This window comes from Carya illinoinensis, chromosome 12 (assembly GCF_018687715.1).
Source record: "Carya illinoinensis cultivar Pawnee chromosome 12, C.illinoinensisPawnee_v1, whole genome shotgun sequence".
NCBI classification, from domain to species: Eukaryota; Viridiplantae; Streptophyta; class Magnoliopsida; order Fagales; family Juglandaceae; genus Carya; species Carya illinoinensis.
In genome coordinates, this window is record NC_056763.1 from 29,720,163 (window position 1) to 29,741,105 (window position 20,943).

The 20,943-nt window shown below is 33.3% G+C and overlaps 4 protein-coding genes across 4 annotated transcripts; 3 read left to right on the forward strand and 1 right to left on the reverse strand.

Annotated features, from left to right (window-relative positions):
* Nucleotides 1–290: 290 nt before the first annotated feature.
* LOC122290441 (2S albumin seed storage protein) lies at nt 291–980 on the reverse strand. The gene has a single exon (XM_043098122.1). The coding sequence runs from the start codon at nt 928–930 to the stop codon at nt 490–492; it is 441 nt and encodes a 146-aa protein (XP_042954056.1). The 5' UTR covers nt 931–980; the 3' UTR covers nt 291–489.
* A 4,605-nt stretch (nt 981–5,585) lies between these two features.
* Nucleotides 5,586–8,691, forward strand: LOC122290480 (protein translation factor SUI1 homolog 2). The gene is made up of 5 exons (XM_043098210.1): nt 5,586–5,763; nt 6,688–6,774; nt 7,842–8,047; nt 8,144–8,197; nt 8,385–8,691. The coding sequence occupies exons 2-5, from the start codon at nt 6,738–6,740 to the stop codon at nt 8,427–8,429; spliced, it is 342 nt and encodes a 113-aa protein (XP_042954144.1). The 5' UTR covers nt 5,586–5,763; nt 6,688–6,737; the 3' UTR covers nt 8,430–8,691.
* Nucleotides 8,692–14,579: 5,888 nt separating this feature from the next.
* Nucleotides 14,580–15,620, forward strand: LOC122290243 (transcription factor CPC-like). Its single transcript, XM_043097848.1, has 3 exons — nt 14,580–14,914; nt 15,172–15,259; nt 15,369–15,620. The coding sequence occupies exons 1-3, from the start codon at nt 14,863–14,865 to the stop codon at nt 15,454–15,456; spliced, it is 228 nt and encodes a 75-aa protein (XP_042953782.1). The 5' UTR covers nt 14,580–14,862; the 3' UTR covers nt 15,457–15,620.
* Nucleotides 15,621–18,287: 2,667 nt separating this feature from the next.
* LOC122289841 (thiamine thiazole synthase, chloroplastic) lies at nt 18,288–20,784 on the forward strand. Its single transcript, XM_043097180.1, has 3 exons — nt 18,288–18,813; nt 19,029–19,517; nt 20,396–20,784. Exons 1-3 carry the CDS (start codon nt 18,388–18,390, stop codon nt 20,555–20,557), a joined length of 1,077 nt encoding a protein of 358 aa, XP_042953114.1. The 5' UTR covers nt 18,288–18,387; the 3' UTR covers nt 20,558–20,784.
* The last annotated feature ends 159 nt before the right edge of the window (nt 20,785–20,943 follow it).

The window sequence follows — 20,943 nt, forward strand, 5'->3', positions numbered from 1 at the left end:
TCAAATAACCGATAAGGTGTGTATGTATATGTATCAGTTAATTTCATATCATGCTTGAAAAATGTATTGTGTCCAGCGATGAAAGTTTTACCCTGCACTGTTTACCATAAAAGCTTCTGCTTACAGAAACAACCCAAATATGATCATCTATTTACCCTTTTTTTCTCTCTTTTTATATTTTCGTACCTTTCTTCTTAATTAACAATTTTTTACTCAAATCAAATGCCAGATTCTTTTGAGATCTTTAAAGAATCCGGTTTGGTTGGCAAACAAATATATGAAAGCCGCAGTTAATTAGCAAGACGGGGCATTTTATTTTATTACTTAAGAAAGCCTACATACAAAGGCCCGGCTGCCTAAAAGGCCAGGATACATACTGTATTACACACGATGATGTGATTGCTAGTTGCTAAGGCTAGTCACCAGTTATCTTCCAGCGACAAATGCTAGAGCTAACGGGACCCTTATTATCGTGCATGATGTCCTGATCTAGAACCTGCCTCTGCGAATTTCACAGCTCCGGCTGCTGATGCCGCATTCTTTTGGCAAGTCACTAGCACACTGCACCATCTCCTCCATTTCCTCACCCCGGATACCCTCCTCCTGCTGCTGCTGCCTCACCGCCTGCCTCAACCCCTCACACTGGCACTGCTCCTCCATCTGACTCAGCTGCTGGCAGCACTGCCTGAAATGCTGCCGCTGGTTGTCTTCATCATAACCCCCTGACCGGCATTGCTGCCTCAGGTAGTCCTGGCAGCGATTGAGGTATTGCTGGCGTTGAATCTGTTCCCGGCAGCTCTCGCCTCGCCTTCTCGGGTTGTCAATGTCCTCGTCGATCTCCATGGTTGTTATGGTGGTGCGGAAGGCAGCGGCGTTGGCTACGAACAAAAGGGCTACAAGGAGAGCTGCTAGAGTTGCGAGCCTGGCCATTTTTAAAGAAAGGTATGAAATATATATGCACTTTCGGGTGAGAATCTAAGGTGGGATTACTGCTTAATTTATAGCAGATTTTCGGGTGTGCATGTCAAGTACGTGTAAGGGGAGATGGTCGGGTTGAATTTTGGCATGTTGGTGTGGTGACTATGCGTGGGGAGGGGATAGTTACATTGATGCTTCCACGTATGTATCTAATGCATGTAAAATCCTGTCATGTGTAAACAGATTTGTAAAAAATAATATTTTAATAATTTTTTATTCAACTTTTAATATTTCATCTACAATCATCTCATCTCATCTCTAAAGTTTCATTTATTTTCAGATATGAGATAAAATGAATTGAGATTAAAATTGAAAGTTGAATAAAATATTATTAAAATATATTGTTTTAATATTATTTTTGTATTGAGATTTTAAAAAGTTAAATTGTTTATTTTATTTTATATTAAAATTTTAAAAAATTATAATGATTAAGTAAGATGAGATATTTTGTGAAATTGAACAAAACCTAAATTCAAACAAGCCCAATTTGATTTGATAGATAGAAAGATTTTATTTTTAAATTAATATATAGAATATCTATTCTATTATACAAGTAGCTATCTAACTGTACAGTAACTTTTCTTGTTTTCTGTTAAGTTTTCCATTAACTTTTATTTTTTCCGTTAACACCTCTTTCCGCTTATGCTCAATATCGTGTTGTTCAATGAAGAAACCCCATTTTCATCCTCACAATACACAATCAATGCCAACTAGTTCATGTTCACCCCATGACAAGAGATCATAAAATGGTCTGTTCCACTGCTTCTATTACAGTAGGGGTATTTGCTAGAAATAACATTAACATAATCGGTGAAGATTGGAAGCATAGGGCAAAATAGGGCAGGGCAAATTGGGCAAAACAAGGTAATTAAAGACCAAATAAAAGGAAATGCAATGGGAATAAAATCATAAGCATGAACACGAAATTATTAAAGAAAAATTAAGAGAAAGAACAACAATGGAGGCTCACAAATAGACCTGCAAATGGAGAGAAAAATAAATGTTAAAGAGGAGATCTACACGGTTTCACAACAAAATAGAAACCAAAAATTAAAAAGATGAAAATGGAACCATTACCAACCGAGGAGGAATGAGTGGTGGTGTTTGCTGACTTGCAGAGGGGAAGAATCGAAAATAAAATAGAGAGGAAGAAGGAACACAACAGACGGCAACCCAATGAAAAGCAGAGAAAAGAAATGAAATAAAATGAATAAGGAGAAGAAGAGAAGCAGCAGCTGCACAAATTAAAGAATGGGATGAAAACTAAAATGGAAATGAGGTGGAGAAGCAACGGCGCACCGAAGAAATAAGAGATGAAGAAGTCTTAAGGGCTAAACCAAACGACGCCATTTTGGAGAAATTTAGTGGTTGGGTTGAAGGTTCACGGGTTGGGCTGGGAATCGAATGAGCTCAGCCCAAAAGAAAAATAAAACACACTCAAACATGCACAATCCGAAAATAGAAAAGTCTAACAAAAGAAAAAGGCATAATAAAAAAATAAATAAGAGTTAAATAAAAACATTACTACTCAATATTAATAAAATAAAATAATTAAAGTATAATATTAAACTAATTTAAAGTAAAGAGAAATTTAAATATAAAATAATAATTAATACTAAAAAAGCACATCAAAATAAATTTTATAACTTAAAAATTATAAAATAAATCTAATCAAAAATCCAATAAATTAAAAACAAGTTAAGTGGTAAAGCTTAATTGAAATCATAAGATTGATCATCACCAACTAAACAGATTGTTAGGTGCCTTTTGCTTTTTGACAGGAAAAAGAAAAAGTGTCTTTTACTTTTTAGTTAAGAGCAATACTATGCAATCTCTCTAATATCTACTCATCATAATTTTTTTAATTTTTAAATTTTTTTTTTTGAGTTTATTTTTCTTAAATTAATTCAATTGTTCTATTCATTAGCCATATATTAAATATTTGATAAAAGAAACAAATAATAAAATTAAAAAAAAAATATAATGCATAGAAATTATGTAAATAGCATGAGGTTGTGTATCTTTTATTTAGGTAAAGCTAACACTAATATATAAAGATACGGTATATTATAGAGGATGATGGCCGAGAAGATTGTGATCGTGAATAGGGGATGGTGGCCGGCGGTTATCGGAGAAGGGAAAGCAGGATGCTGCAATAATAATAATAATAATAATAAAATATATGATGAATGTTGTTAAATAATCTGATCAATTAATTAGAAGCAATGTGAATGAAGTACCAGCTGGTGGAATGGACAATTAATGTATTCCATACGCGTGATCTACCTTTTATTTTATTATTCTTTGGTGTTTTTCACATGTTCTTAAGTTCATTATAATCAGTTTATTTCAACTCTATTCTCTTAATATTCACACACACACAACACATATTATATATATCTTTATATATATAAAGTGGCTATCTAACGGAATTTTATTGGTTTAACGGTTTTTGTTGTTTTACCGTTAAAATTAACGCCGTTAGTTACATGAATAAATTAAAGTGGCTCTCTCTTCTTAAAAGTTCTTAATTTTTTAATCTCTCTCTCCCCAATCACTTATGAATAAATTCATAATTATTAAAATTTATGCAGCATGCATGATCATGTAACCTATGCATTGATGATCATTTATTTATGAGGTATATTAGATATCTATATATATATATATATTCTATTATATATATCTATATAAATTATATAAATATATATTCTATATTCTATTATATATATATGATCTTTTATATAAATTATAATTTATATATCAATTTATTTATGTGATTTAAAATTTTTATTCATTCCTTATATAAACAAAGAGAAATGTAAAATAATTAAGTTTAAATATATTTACCAACTACATTTACGAATACAATTATCCTAATAAAATATTATTTATTTATCAATTTAAATTCATTATGAAACATTAAAATCAAATAATAATATCTTATAAAAACCTTAGTATTTTATTTCTTTATAAAAATTATGTTACTTTTTAAAAATAATCGCTTTATTAAATTAAGAAAACGTGCTATGCACGTTCCTTTACTGTTAACAGTTTATCTCCTGTGCTGCACATGTTTGTTTCAAGATTCTTTTTTTTTTTTTTTTTATAAATTCTAAATCCTTTAAAACTGATTTAAGTCTATTTTACTATTTGATGTTAGAATTTATATATTTTTTTTCTAAAAATATTACATTATTATTCAAAATTTTTTTCTTAATAAAAATAATATTTCTATACACTGGACGAACGTCCCTTGGACGTTGCCCAACTACTAGTATATATATATATTATTATAATAAGTAATTATCTAACTGTTTTGGTAATTTTTTTTTTATTTTTCTATTAACTTTTGTTTTGTCGTTAATTTGTTATTTATTATCGACCTTAATTATTTTATTTGTAATAGATCAAAGTTGTTTGTTACATTGGAAGAGACAAGAAAGATGCATGCATGCATATGGTTAAAGTTAAGAAAAAATATCTCTTCAATCGGAACCTTTTTTGTTTGATGGGTAGTAGGTAATAAAAAAATTTATAGAGATCTCATGAACATGTTTTCTTATACACTGAGTTTGCATGTTTTGTAGTTAGACAAATCTTTCTTTCTAATCACTATTTTTCTTTAATTAAATATGCTACTACTATTTCAAAATTATAATTTTAAAATGAAGATATTTGCTTTATAGATAGGTCGGGTGTGCTATATGTAATTTTTTATTTCAAAGTTAATCAACATGAGTGTTGAATGCATGATACAGAAAAGAGGCAGACAATAAAAATGACAAGAGTGAAAGGTAATATTCATGAACCTGACAATAATTTATCTTATAATTAAGCAACACTTCCACTAATTAAAAAATTAATTTGAATAAAAAAATTATTAAAGAATTAATTACATTTTTTATGTCTTTAATGTGATGTACAGTTATGATCTGTTAAAAATATATTAGTTTAGAATAATTGAAATAGTATGGTAAGTAAAAGAAATAAATTCCACGCTGCTCATAATTTATATTAATTTACCATATTTTGAATTTTTTGATGTTTACATTTTTTATTTTTCTATTGATCATACACAAGAATTAAATTCATATCATATAGGAATATTTTCCATATTTAGAAACCATTACAATACAGGCTTCACAAAGAAGTGGTTGAACTTAGTGCATTAATTAATTTTTTGTAAAAAATTATATTATTTTTATTAAAAAATTTTATATCATTCAACTAGACAAACGTATTTTATACATTACTCTGACCTAGTAATTAATAAAGTCTTTAAATAATATAATTTAATTAGCAAAAAAAAAATCTTAATATGATTAAATTCAGGCTAAAAGGGAGGATAAAAAAATAAAAATTAAATTAAATTTTGTGGATTAAGCAGAGTTTAGTGACAACTTATGTCCATCCTCTCCCGCTTCTTTAGAAAGCTGGTAGAGGATGACTCGAACGTTGCTAGCCGTCAGATACGTGTCCAGATAGGCATGACACCCAAATGTTACATACGAATCCGAAGGCGCATCATCATCATCATCCTCCACACAGCGCACATACAACATATATGTCCTCACGAGCCTTGACCGACCTAACGCACGCAACAATTGCCCTTCTAATTATATATATATATATATTTTCTGTCTCAGATTCCCTTCTCTCTTCAGTTCTCTCGCTCGCCAAACAGCCTTCCGGAAGCGCGCCCACGAGAGAGAAAGCTCTTATCCAATTGAGGGTTCCCTCTACTCACCGACTTCTAATCCCAAATCCTAAGATTCGATTCAGGTGCTTTTCCTTCCTACCCCTCTTATAGATATTCGCGATCCGATCTTATTTTCCTGCACTGTTTGCCGTTTAAGCTTTCAAAATTATAAAAGATCTCTGATTAGATTCTTTTTTTGTTTTCCTTTTTCTTCGAGCTTCGGGTCTAATTTATTCAAATTTTGTGTTACGATTTTTATTTATTTATTTACAATTAATCGGCTATTCAATTAAGTCTTTTTGTTTTTATGCTTGACTTGGGACAAAACAATTTATTTGAGTAAGATTTTGGCTAAGTATGCGGCTTGTGATATGTTCTTTTGGAATTACCCTTTGGACGAATTTCTGTTTGGAGTTAACTTCAACACAACCAACTGGTTTGGCTTTATTGTATCTGCGTTGCTCGATTTCGTAGTTTTCTATCGATACGCTTGCCTGTCCGGATGTGTTTATTGCTGGGTGTTTAATGATTAGTAGAACTATTTAGGGAATTCGAGGATTAGTTACATGAATTTGCCCCACTGTCCCTTTGTGATGGGGCTCATTGGGTACACAAGGCTGTAGATTCTAAGGATTTCTTACATATAAAAAAATAGTTTCTAGGGATTACTTAACGTACAGGTTCTTTTTGGCACATAATCCTATTTGGGGAGAAGGAATGTAGTAATCAACCCATCCCAAAAAAAAACCAAAAAATGTAATCAACCTATCAAAAGAAAAAAAATGAAGTAATCAAATAATCTCCTATATAATCATTGAAGCTGTGTTTACAGTTCATTATGCGTTGCTGATAAAGTTGATGGCGTTTGTATATCTTATTTTGTTGGTGCATAACATTATGACTATAGAGTACAGTGTTTACAGAATAATGAAGGCTGTATATTATATTTATGCGACGAGTCTTCTGTATGGATTGATTGATTGATATGGTGTCCCTTTATAATCCAGGTCTGAGGATTGCAGTTGTTTGGACGTTCTATTTTAATCAACCAAGTTTCATGTCTGAACTAGACGTCCAAATTCCTACTGCCTTTGGTATGTTTGTTTCTTTCTGGGCTTGATTTGTGCACATCATATGACTTGCCTTTGACTGTGTTTACATTTACAGTTTTTTTATTTCCTTTCCTGAATACCAACTTATTCGGTAAGCCATAATTGATGTACTTAAGATTTGAGAATCATAGACCCAGATCAGAAAACATGAACTACAGCACTCCCATTATAATTCTTGAAGTGATGCCATTGTTTCTCAAAAGCATTGTTGATCTGTCTTTGCTCCTTGCTTCATCATATGGTTGTTTCATGACTTTGTGTGTAAAATGCTAAGGAGGTTTGGATAGAGAGTTGAGACGAGATGAGTTGAAATAAAAGTTAAAAGTTGAATAAAATATTGTTAGATATTATTTTTTAATATTATTTTTGTTTTGTGATTTCAAAAAATTGAATTGTTTATTGTATTTTGTTTGAGAATTTCGAAAAATTATAATGATTAGATGACTTGATTTTGGTATCAAGTCTCCCCTAACTCTCCCTCAAGATCTCCTTGTCAAGGATGTGCTTTTTCTTTCTTGTCTTTTTGTCTTTAAAATTGATCGTGACACAGAGACCACAATCTGACATATTTGACAAGGTGGACAAGTTTGGAGATGTGAACATGATGGCTGGCATTGATTGTCATGTGGAAACAAAGTCATAGACTGACGTCCGAAGAAATGGGTCATGCTACATCCACAAATCCTCACCGATCAGCCTTTTTTTTTTTTTTTTTTTACTTTTATTTCAAACATTTTTTTAAACCCCTTAAAAAAAATTTAAAATATAAAAAGAAAATCACAAACTCGTTAAAAAACACTTCTTTAACTATTAAGTAAAAAAAATTTTAAAAAAATGAAATTCAGTACAAAATTTTGGGAAGCATTCTCTGTTAAGTAGTGTTTTCCCTGAAGTTTGAGGATCAAAAGAAGTTTACTTTATGTACCTTTAGGAATGGTGGGAGTGAGAACATAACTGTTCCGCCTCTTCCTACAATATAGTTGCTCTCCTTTCTGCCTTCTTTGGTAGGGGATTCTAATTAGTCTGCCGTCCGTATGGGGTTGATATAGATCCGTTTGCTGAGGCAAATGCTGAGGACTCTGGTGCTGGTTCGAAAGAGTACGTGCACATTCGTATACAGCAGCGGAATGGTAGGAAGAGCCTGACAACTGTCCAGGGGTTGAAGAAAGAATATAGCTACAACAAGATACTTAAGGACCTTAAGAAGGAGTTTTGCTGTAATGGTACAGTTGTCCAAGACCCAGAACTAGGACAGGTGGGTTTTTGACCTAGATGGTGCCTTCTATGATCTTGCTTCAAATGCTGAAATTTCTTGTGTGTGATGCAAGTTTTGATATTATTGTGTGTATAGGTTATTCAACTTCAAGGTGATCAGCGAAAGAATGTGTCCACCTTCCTTGTCCAGGTAACTACTTACCATGTCGTAAATTTGTTTTGATGATGTTAAATATTTGATTATTTACATTTTTTAAGTGAGTAGCCTTATCCAAGTTATACCTTTTTTTTTCCCTTATTGAAGTTCCTTCTTGTGGTTTAACATTTGTGTGATTCAGTTCTTGCACTCTTATTTCTGTCTTTATTGTGGAGAACAGGCTGGCATTGTGAAAAAAGAACATATCAAGATTCATGGTTTCTGAGCTGCAGTAACTGAAAGCTCTGCATGGTTCACGCCCTCATATGTTAGCGCTTGATATTTTATCGACTTTTAATATGGTCATCCGGTTACGTCATTGAAGGGTCTAGTCTTTTCTCTCTTTACCTGTGTTTCTAGTGTGCTCTAGTTTATCTAGCACTTGTGTAATGATGTGCGATGATTATGGAATTTTCATGAGTACTGTCCTCAATAACAATCACTTTTTCAAAAAATTTATGCAAAATCTTATATTATCTTGCGTAAAATTGGTTGTAGATTGTATGACCGCATGGACCAGGTTTGGAGAACCTTGTCTTGGGTTAATTTATGTTACAATCCCTAATCAGTTCATTTTGATAAAGTGGGTGCACTAAAGCTGTAAACGAACAGAAAAAAGTTAATAGGATTTCATTCTATAGACAACTCTTCCCTAGTTCAAACCTTATTTATGAAATAGCTAATTCTGAATAATCATCAAATCTGTCGACCTTTTCCCTCTTGTATTTCTGACAAACATATGTATCCTTCTTTATGTTACATTTGTCCACATCAATAACAGCAAAAACATGTTTACCCTTATAAACATCCTCAAGCAAAAACCTTGCCATTTGAATAAAAGGACCCTCTAAAGAATCAACAATGAAGTAATCTTTATTAACTTATTTTCCATCAGATAGCACTTATCAATTAGAGGTGCAGTAGTAGTCAATACGACTAATTACCCATTGCTCAGACACAAATAGACTAATGCAACACCAACCAACAACAAAAACAAATGGCTTGGTTTGTATGTGGTGGCTAATGAGATGATTTCACAAGATGAAAAAATAGGGGGCAGAACTCGTAGTGTGGCTTATTGGGGAAATTCAGAAATGCATTGGAAATTGGTGAATTGTATGATCTGGGATGGAAAGGCTCGAAATATACTTGGAATAATAGGTATAATGATGGCACCTTCACTAAGGGAAGATTGGACAGAGGAGTTGCTTATATGGGTTGGTTAAACTATTTTCAGAAAGTGGAAGTGGAAGGAGTTATGAGCATAGAGCTTTACTGTTTTCATATTGTTAGGATTATCATAAAAGGGGCTTGCATAATGAGGAAGAATACAACAAAGTTGTCAATGATGAATGAAATAATGTGTTTTATATATTGAACCTTTGAGGGATGTGCAAGAAAGTCTAAAACATTATAGAGCTGCCTTAATTACCTGGAGCAAACAGCATTGTACCAATGTAGAGAAGGAAATAAAAGAGAAATCTGAGCTATTAAAACAATTGCAAGATGATGTAAGGCAACACAATATTGAGGTCATACAGAATCTACAAAGAGAGTAGGGGTTGTTATTATAAAAGGAAGATCTTAAGTAGAAGCAAAGGGCCAACTCGTTTCTTCCATGCTCGTGCCACACAACGAAGGAAGGAGATTCGAACAGTGATTGAAGAGGTAGACATAGCAAGAGCTTTCAAGAATCACTTTCTAGCTATCTACACTTCTTCAGAGCCCAGTGCAGTAGAGATAGACACATGCCTTCAATCCATTGACAGAAGGGTAATAGATGAGATGAACATAAATTGGAGTTGTATTTTTCTTCTGCTAAGGTTTATGAAGCCTCAAAACAGATGGGGCCTTAGAAATCTCGAAGACCAAATGGCTTTGAAGTTGGATTTTACCAGGAGCATTGGAACACTATCGGGTCTAAAGTATGCATGGTTATGCTTGATTTTTTAAATGGTGGAAGCATGCCCTGTAGTCTTCTTTTTTTTTTTTTTTGATAATAAGACATCTCCTTCTCATTAATAAAAAATAATTATAGACATTTATCAAGTCATGCAGGTTGACAAATAAAGCTTAATCACACCCATATAGCTCTTATGCCAAAGCTTAATACTCTTATGTCTGTAAATGATTATAGGCCTATTTTGTTTTGTAATGTTTTGTATAAGCTTATTGTAATGGTTTTAGCAAATAAGCTTAAATGTATATTGTTTGATATTTTTTGTAGTAGTCAAAGTGCATTTGTACTAGGGAGGTCCATTACAAATAATGCAACAGTGGCTTATGGGATCATACATTCAATGAAATCAAGAAAAAAAAGGAAATATCAACAACTTCGCCTTAAAACTTGACATGTTTAAAGCTGATAACAAAATTGAGTGGCAGTTTCTATAAACCATGATGAGAAGGCCAGGGTTTAATGAAAAGCGGGTCAAATTGGTGATACAGTGTGTAGAATTAGTATCTTATTCTATATTGGTTAATGGAAAACATGGAGAGAAGTTTACTTCAACAAAATGATTAAGACAAGGGAACCCACTGTTTACTTACCTCTTCATCTTGTGTGTTGAAGGATTGAGTTTCCTATCAAGTATAGCTAAACAAAGTATAGATATGAGAGGACTAGCAGCAGTTAAGGGAGGTATTATGATAACTCATCTACTATTTACAGATGATTGTGTGATTTTTAGTAGAGCAAAGCTTGAAGATTTGAAGAAAATTCAAGAAATACTTCAATAGTATGAAAAAGTTTATGGACAAGTGCTAAATCGATAGAAGACCTCTATCCTATTTAGCTTTAATACAAGTGAACTTATTCAAAAATAAATTATTCAAGATGCTGGAACTATTATGTGTGGTGATTATGGTAAATATTTAGGTCTACCAACCATGGTTAAAAGGTCTAAATGGTTAACAACTGGAAGAACATTTTTCTATTCTAGAAAGAGATTCTGATTAAGGCAATTCTCCAGCCTATTTCTACCTACACAATAAATGTATTTCTTCCACCAAAGAGACTATACAAGGAGACTAATGCTTTATTATCAAAGTTTTGGTGAAACTTTAAGAAACAAGGGAAATGGACACAGTACTAGTTAGGGGTGAATTCGGTCCGATCCGGTCCGGTCCGAGGTGGTTTTACGGACCGGACCGGACCTATTCGGTCCAGGGTTTTCCCGCCCTGGATCGGACCGAACTTCATACGGTCCAGTCCCATTCGGTCCGGTCCGGTCCGTTCGGTCCACCCTATGAGTTCTTTTTTTTTTTTTTTCAATGACATTTTGTTTAATACTTATGTAATTATATTGTGACATATTTAATATATATACATATACTATACTATTATATATATTAGTAATACACTACTACTATTAGTAATAGTGATAATTATATATGTAACTATATCATGTAATAATAATAGTAATAATAGTAATATATGTAACTATATGTAATATTAATAACTAATACTATTAGTCTATTAGTACTAATACTATAACTAATAAATATATGTAATGATAGTGATAATATATGTAATATTATATTAAATAATAGTAATACTCTTATTACTAATATTCTATGTAGTTATAGTGATTTAATGCTAACATATTACATATTAAGTTAACTATACTAATACTATTATAAATTTACAAATATATGATATATTATAATTTATACTATAACTTTTATAATATGTTAATACATTAATATATATACTAGTACTATATATTTTTTTGATCGGTTATACTAGTACTATATATTATAGTTAATAGTTATATATTAAAGAATATAGTAATACATTGATACTAAATATATATATAATATAGTTATAGACTTACAATGATTTAGTTATTATGAATTTATAATTAGTATAACTATATAATTGTATTAGTATTAAACTATTAGTAATTCAACTATTATATAAATAATAATTTTTTTTTTTATTCTATTCGGTCCGGTCCGGGGTGAAAAATCTCCGGACCGGGACCGGACCGAATACCTTTGGTCCCTTAAAAATTGGACCGGGACCGGACCGGACTCATTCGATCCGGTCCAGTCGGTTTTTTCGGTCCGGACCGTTCGACTTTCAGCCCTAGTACTAGTAGAGTTGGGAAAAAAATTGGATGAAACAAAAAATATGGGAGGAATGGGATTTCAAGATGTTGAGTATTTCAATAGGGTTATGTTAACTAAACATGGTTGGAGATTGTTATAAAAACCAAAATCCTTGGTAGATACAATTTTCAAGAAAAAATACTATAGAAATTCTCAGTTTTTAAAGACAAAACGCATAAAAAATGCACCAAAAAAATATAAGAAAAAACGCACAAAAAAGTACCCATACAAATAAAATAAAATAAAGCAACAAAAAAAATGAAAACGGACAAAAAATAATAAAAACGCATAAAAATGCAACAAAAAAAGGCCACAAAAAACGCACCAAAAAAAGTAGCAGAAAAAATGCAACAAAAACAAACGCAAAAAAGCATCGAAAAAACGTATAAGAAAAAACGCAACAAAAAACGCACGGAAAAGAAACGCACCAAAAAAACTTACGAAAAATTCGCACAAAACGCACCAAATAGAAACGCATAAAAAAGCGTACAGGAAAACTGCACAGTAGAAAAACATATAAAAAAAAAATTGAAAAATACTACATATAGTATAATATATATGGACAGTTAAAAATACGCACAAATAGAGAAAATGTAGGGAAAATCAACAATATCGATCATTTCACTCATTTTTTAATAATTGGCCGGGGTGTAAATTATTAGAATTAGAAAACTTAAGGTGCAAATTAACAATTTTGTAGTTTGCAACATAAATGAAAACAAATCCACAATTAATTAGGGATATCGATGTAAACTCAGTGTAGATTTCCTAAAAAAAATTAAAATAAATGAAAATAGGATGACAGACTTAGAAAACAAATAAATAAAATATTGTAGGAAATCGCTAGTTACAGAAAGGAACCAACAAGTTGGCACGCCTATATATGATCACAACTATAAATGTTACTTAGTCTTATAATCTTAACATAACACCGTTGAAAACGACAAATATTATTAATCCTACCACATCAAACATTTAAATAAATATCAATTTAAATGATTGTCACATCATATGTACGTGTTACACCAACATTACATTAATTTATGACGTTAAAAATATAATGTTTTTTTACATATCCAAAATCCTGATAAACATACGCAAACTGTGACAAAGGGACTTCTTGTACATATCTTCGACACTTTTTTTTTTTTGGTCTCTATAAATATAAAAAAGTGTTGAAATGCCTAATTTCTTGTCTTATATATCCTGGTGTGCTCAATAATATAATAATAATAATTATTATTATTATAGTAAGAAGAATGATGTCAAAAGCGTGGCCATCCAACAGTAGCATTAGCAGAACTTGCTCTTTTTTAAAAAAAAAAGTAAAAGGGTATGTGAGGGTGACCAGGATAGTAACATTTCTTAGGCGTGATTATAGGACCTTTCTTCGTTGTGGAATGATTAGTTTAAGCTATATTTAGTGTCTTAAAAGACAAGCTCGTTACCACAACGTCTCTAAAATATCCAATTAATTCAAAATTCATCCCATAGCTTAAAGGTTAAATTTTACTATTATAAATAATTTTAAGACTCGAACTACTAATTTTAAAATTATGAAATATCAACTCAACTACCTCATAAATGGTGACTTGATCCAATTTTGGTTCTTCATATAGAATTATATATTGATTAAGACATAAAATACCACTAATTCTAATTTCTCTTGGGATCAGATCATATCTATTAGTTTATGAAACGACGTGCCAAATGTCCAACTACCTATTTTGTTTTTAATAGTTTGCTTTAAACGCATGCTTCATCATCTTGGCCCCATTTTATGCAGGGACAAAAAAGATTGTGCCATAAAGTAGAGTACTTTAGGATCATAATTTATATATATATATATATATATATATATATATATATTCTATATAGACCGTCCAACATGAGACATAATGATTCTTCGAGGCACCAAGAAGTCAAGGTGTACATGTCATCTTTGACTTCTATTGTGTCCTGTGTATGCATGTTTTCAGGGCATTTGTCCCGGATTATCGAATTCTCTCATGCTTGGAAAATTAAGCTTAATTGTTTTGTGTGGGGATAATTATTTGGTGATGATTGGAGAACACATATAAAAAGATTATGGAATAGTAGTCCATGTATTTGTCCTTAAAATTACAGTCTTTCCACACATTGTACGTTCAAAGTTCAAAAACGGTAACCTTGACATTCCCCTAGGGATGTTGGAATATTATTGTTACTTTTCTTGCATGCTATTATATACCATGTGTTGTGTGTATTTTTAATAATTTACTATTAATTTTCACGAAATGCACCGTCGACCCCTCCAACTAACTTTCTACACCTGTTCTATCTTTCTCACCTTCCGTTCTTCAGCGCATGCATCTCTCTCTCTCTCTCTTGTGGGAATGTCCTTTCTTTTTTAGTATTTAAGCGCCTCCATTACACGACCTACATCCCCCTTCATAGCATGATCTTCTTAACACCAGTACTTGATCGGGTGTCCTTATTATAGATAAGTTCTCTCATCATCTGCATAAATATTTTTCTCATCTCTGCTCGATCGGTACGTATAAAATATGGCTGATTTGGATCATTCTAGTTCCACTGAAACTACTTTGAACTCTGAAGGTAATCCTCAGTACTTCAAATGTCATGAATAATTTCCTCACCTTTTCCACTTTTATTGGGTAATAAAATTCAAGGTATCGTACACACTGCGCATGTACCGTACGTAACTCTTCCAACTTCTTTTTTTCCAGTGATATGTGTAAACTCTGATGGAAGTTTAATTTACTTTGGTCACGTACTTTGTTTTCTTCTTTGGAAGCAAATATTAATGCTTCTTCCTGTGTTTGCTCTGTTAAAACTTTGTATATTTGATGCAGATAATAACATTAATTGCGAGTCTAAGCTTCGATTCTCTGAAGATGAGGAGACACTTATTGTAATAATGTTTAATCTTGTTGGTGAGAGGTACTACTCTCTCTCTCTCTCTCTCTCTCTCTCTCTCTCTCTCTCTCTCTCTCTCTCTCTCTCTGTTTATCAACCCTTCGTTGACCCAATGCGTGAAATTAAAAAGCAGATGGTCTCTAATTGCTGGGAGAATCCCCGGAAGAACAGCGGAGGAAATTGAGAAATATTGGAATTCAAGATACTCCACAAGTGAATGAAGTTCTTATGCTTAAAAGAGAGAAAAAGAAATTGTGATCGGGGAAATTTGGATGGCATTTGGAAGTTTGGTGCATTGTACTTCTCATTGAACCAACTTATGGATGTAATTAATATATAAGTTTTGCTACATATAAATAAAGTCGCGTGCTAATCTACATACTAATACTGATTTATTTATACTTAAAATTTAAATTAACATTGTTTTTAATAAAATCTACTTTTTGACTAATCACATCAAATTCGTACGCAGATTAGTACACAATTATACTTGCAACTATATTTTTTCTTAATATATTTATATATATACATGAAAGTTAACGATCACGATCGGTGGTAAGACACGTCCTTTACAATATATATGTATATATATAAATATTAGTCTTTGATCGAAATAATGTTGCTGTTTAATTATAAACGCGTGATCTTAATTGAAGTGAGAATCTTGCCTTGTTTTCATAGTGGGGAGTTTATGCTCTAATATATGCAAATAACATGATTTAATTAAACTTGGAAGTTGTTAATCCTATTTCCTATCCCAAATTCTTTGAGGCAAAACCCTCGCGTGGGAACTGATATGCTAAAATAATAATTTTATATATAATTGTAAAATACGTAAATATTTTGAAAAAGAGTATAGTTTACGATTAAAAAATTAATTAATTTTTTTATATAGATATCATATTTTATTTATTTTTTTTATAATAATTATATAACACTTACATAATTCACGATTATAAATATTTTTTCTCTTAACAAAATGATGGATAATAAAACTTGTTGGATGATATTTGGGCCGTGGGACCTAAGATGGAACAAAAAACAACTAGGTGGGCTAAAGGGGCTTTTGAGGCCCATAAATAATGAAAGATGCAAAGGCCGGAAAGGGAGTTCAAATCATGTGGACTCTTGAGCTCTGTTTGATTCGTAGAATTACCCATTTCCGACCTACCGGCCTGGGCACACATTACCCATTTCTAGGTTTGTTCCCGTCGTGATGAATATTAACCTGTTTTCTAAGAATTGATGGATGACTTATGCAAAACCTCTTATTATTTGAGAAAATATAATGCTATCCCAAAATTTTCCTTTTTTTATACCAGTTTTCTCCTCTTTTTTTGTATATTTCTCTTTCTTCCTTCTCTTTTTTCTCACTTTTTTTTTTGTCTTTTCCTTTATATATCCAAAATTCGTAATTTATTTATTTTTTAAAAAATCAAATTTATAAAAATTATTTTCATTAGATGTGGGATATATATCAAAAGAAAAGAGATGAGGTTTGTCTCCTCTATCCAAAAAAATGGTTGAATGCACATTTGCTTGAAACAATTTCAAAATAATTATTTTACACCTTTGAACTCATATAGAGCCTTTTACTATATCTCAATGAAAATTTAGTTGTTGTGAATAACGTATCAAAGTTACCTCTTCAACTTCATTAGAATTATCAATCTCTTTTTCATTAGTATTTGTATTATCTGGATTATCAATAAAAATTACAACACGTTTAGCTTTTTGTGGATGAATTTGATAATTATCTGCCCCACTTTCTTCGATTGCTACTTCTTGTTGTTCCATTTCATCAATTAATTTATATGATTATGAGGAACTTTTTTATTTATTTTTTTTATTCCAATATATTCTTTGCTAATTGTTTTATCCTTAATATCGGTTACAACTACATTTTAATCAATTAACGCTATTTGGAAATAATTTTTTTTTTTATACGGATAGCAGTATATAATGCGAGATCTACGTCATACGTATCTTTATACTTAATTTACTCCTTGTTTTAAGATACGGTTAGGATATTTGTTATTCCCTTTTTCAATCTAAGACACCCTGATTTTAATAAAACTTCAAGATTAGTTCTCTCAATAATATCTTAGACGGTTTGTGTATAGAGAACTACATCAATAATTAAGACCATATTAATTATAAAAGAATTTGTATATTGGTGGAGTTCTAAACGCAATAGTTAACTTGTGGCCTGAGAATTTTTCTATATGTACCTGATTATCGATGTATATTTTTTCTAATGAATAATGAAGTCAATTTTCTATATATAAAAAAAAATAATATATTAGTTCTCACGATGGATAAGGTGAGAATTTGGAGATAACAAACTGCAAAGCAAAGTAATCAACAAATATCAGATGAACATGTCTGTCCCAAATTCTATTCCGTAACTTATGTCCCTTTCAATATTTTTGTGCATGTTTTTCTCCATAGCATAACAACAAAGATATTTATATTCCGATAATCACCCATAGCGTGAAAAAAAGGACAAAATTTATAATTATCAAGTTTATTTCTCTCAACCTTGCTGTTTTAAGTTTTTGGACAAGTAAAATGACCCAAACACTTCATAACATGACAATAACGAGAGTTGGCAATTACCAATAAAAGGGGCTAGTGGCCTGAACAATGACATGCAATTTCTTGATGTCATGATTTGAAAAACAAGTTTCCAAATGGGAATTTATATATATGGGTTTGACATTGATTAGTCCTGCTGTCCCAACTCACAAATGGCAGTACTCATCAAAGCTAAGATGCATACACGAATCTATTAAATTCTGAAGGTTTTCAAGAAATTAGTAAGTAATTATTTTAGAAAAATCTAATTGGACTATATGCAAAATGAGAGAAAAAGGTCCGTAATTTTTACCATTTTTGAAACCGCAGATCACCGCAGATCACTCTCTGTCAATCAGTGTTCATGGGTGACACTTGTCTTGCTAAGCTAAACAATTCTAGACCCTTCGTATCATATCTCATCCTCACGTGTCTTCCCTTTCACTTTTCTGATATTTTCCTCAGTACCATTCCTCCTTCACCATAAATACTCTCCTACCCAAAACCGTCCGTCCTCATCGCTCTGTCCAAGACTCCCAACAAAGCTAAACGCGTTGTCTCTGAAGGCTGATCAAATGGCAACCATGGCCTCCACCCTTACCTCCAAACCCCAGAGACTCCCTCTCTTTGAAAGCTACTCCTCCTCCTCCTTCCATGGTACCCCTCTTGCCCCACCTTCCAGTTTCCGCGTCCAGCCCGTCAAGTCCGGTGCTCACCCCCCCATTTCCATGTCTGCATCTGCGTCGCCGCCGTACGATCTGAAGGCTTTCAAGTTCGACCCCATTAGGGAGTCAATCGTCTCACGTGAGATGACCCGGCGGTACATGATGGACATGATCACCTACGCAGACACTGATGTGGTCGTAGTGGGTGCGGGCTCGGCTGGGCTGTCGTGTGCCTACGAGCTCAGCAAGAACCCGTCCGTACAGGTAGCCATCATCGAGCAGTCCGTCAGCCCCGGCGGCGGTGCGTGGCTGGGCGGGCAGCTCTTCTCGGCTATGGTAAGTAATATGAAAAATCATATTATATAGGATAGACGTTGGCTGGAATGGTTAATGTTTTTGTTCCTTGCATTTATTTATTTTGAAAAAAGAGAAATTCCAAAAACTATATAAGCAAATTTACATGAATATTACACAAATCGAAACTACATCCCCAAAATACGTGGCGAAAGATTTTCAACTTTCGTACTAAACTAACTAATCTAAACACATAGGTCGTGCGCAAACCAGCGCATCTCTTCCTAGACGAGCTCGGCATCGAATACGACGAGCAAGACAACTACGTGGTGATCAAACACGCAGCTCTCTTCACCTCCACCATCATGAGCAAGCTCTTGGCCCGCCCCAACGTGAAGCTCTTCAACGCGGTGGCGGCCGAGGACTTGATCGTGAAGGGAGGGAGAGTTGGTGGAGTGGTGACCAACTGGGCCCTGGTGTCGATGAACCATGACACTCAGTCGTGCATGGACCCCAACGTCATGGAGTCCAAGGTGGTGGTGAGCTCCTGCGGCCACGACGGGCCGTTCGGGGCCACGGGGGTCAAGAGGCTCAGGAGTATTGGAATGATCGATAGTGTGCCCGGGATGAAGGCGCTTGACATGAATACCGCAGAGGATGCTATTGTGAGGCTCACTAGGGAGATTGTGCCTGGAATGATTGTTACTGGGATGGAAGTTGCTGAGATCGATGGATCCCCAAGAATGGTAATTTTTGTTTTGATTTTGTTTTTCTTTCACTAGTGTTCAGTTACCAGTATGCCATATATATATGTTTAGATTTCATGTCTGGCTTTCCAATCCACCATTTATCATCACTGATCACCTTATGATCGATCATCTTTGTTCACGGACACCAGAATTTTCATTAAGGAGTACGTGCTAAGATATGAAAATAATTACACTGGGACGGGATAGTTTGATGCAAATAGAGATAATCCAAGGACAAAATTGATATCAAGGGAATGTAATGATAGGGGTGTATCATCTATGACTCTCTTTCCAAGCAATACATGATGAAATTCATATTCTAGTACTTGAGATGACAACCTCAATCATAGAGGTAGTGGTGGTCCCAATTAAAGAGAAGGATCACTGATGTTTTCTTCGTGGGATTATCTTTCCATCTGCTTTATTCCCAACCCCCACACCACCCCCCCCCCCCCCCCCCCCCCCCCCCCTCCTCTCCCCTTTTTTCTTCTTTCTCGCTTTAGTTGGTGTTCAAGCCACTTACATGTGAAACTCTAGAAAATTGAATGCTAGCATTATAATTCTTGGAACAGTTGTAGTACTAGAGTTAAAATTGTCACAAAACAGAACAATATGGTCATTTGCTTTTGGGCTCATCTCTCTCTAGTAATGCTATGAACTTTTCTTGTCGTAGATGTTGGTCTGTTTGCCCTTTTTTCAGAGTGGTACATGACTGAATTACTCTCTTAAAAATAAGAAAAAAGAATTTTTGAAAGGGAATGGTCCCTCAAAGCTTTTTCCTAAAAAAATGACAAAAGAAAAGGCAAAATTGGTGAACTGATTATTACAAAAGAGTCCTAATAAACTTTGTAATTTTGTTTGTTTTGGAAGTACAGGGGCCTACCTTTGGAGCCATGATGATATCGGGGCAGAAGGCAGCACATCTGGCCTTGAAGTCGCTGGGACTTCCCAATGCTCTTGATGGGTCATATGTTGGAAGCATCCACCCGGAGCTAATGCTGGCTGCTGCAGAATCTGCAGAAATTGCCGACGCTTAAATCGAGTTTAGCGCTGTCAATGGAAGGAAGAGTAGCCGGAAATAATATGTAGTTGGTGGAATGAGTGGTGGTACTTTGTAGTGGATGGTTGTATGTGATTATGTGGTGAGTTTCGTTAATAATGAAATGACAAGCACAGTTTGGTGCATGGTGTAAGAGATGATAACTAGAATTTGGTATTGGATTTTTGGAAACTTGGAAGCGAACGTGCTAGCATTTTCCCTTTAGTTTATGTCACATCTTTCTCGGTTTCTCTACCCTCTCTTATGTGTGTGCGCGCTCTCGCGCTCGCGCGCAATCATCTTAGCAGAAATTAAAAACGTTGTTGCTATAGCACATGGCCCTCAAAAGAGCAAGATAACTCTACAAACCAGTTATCTGATGTT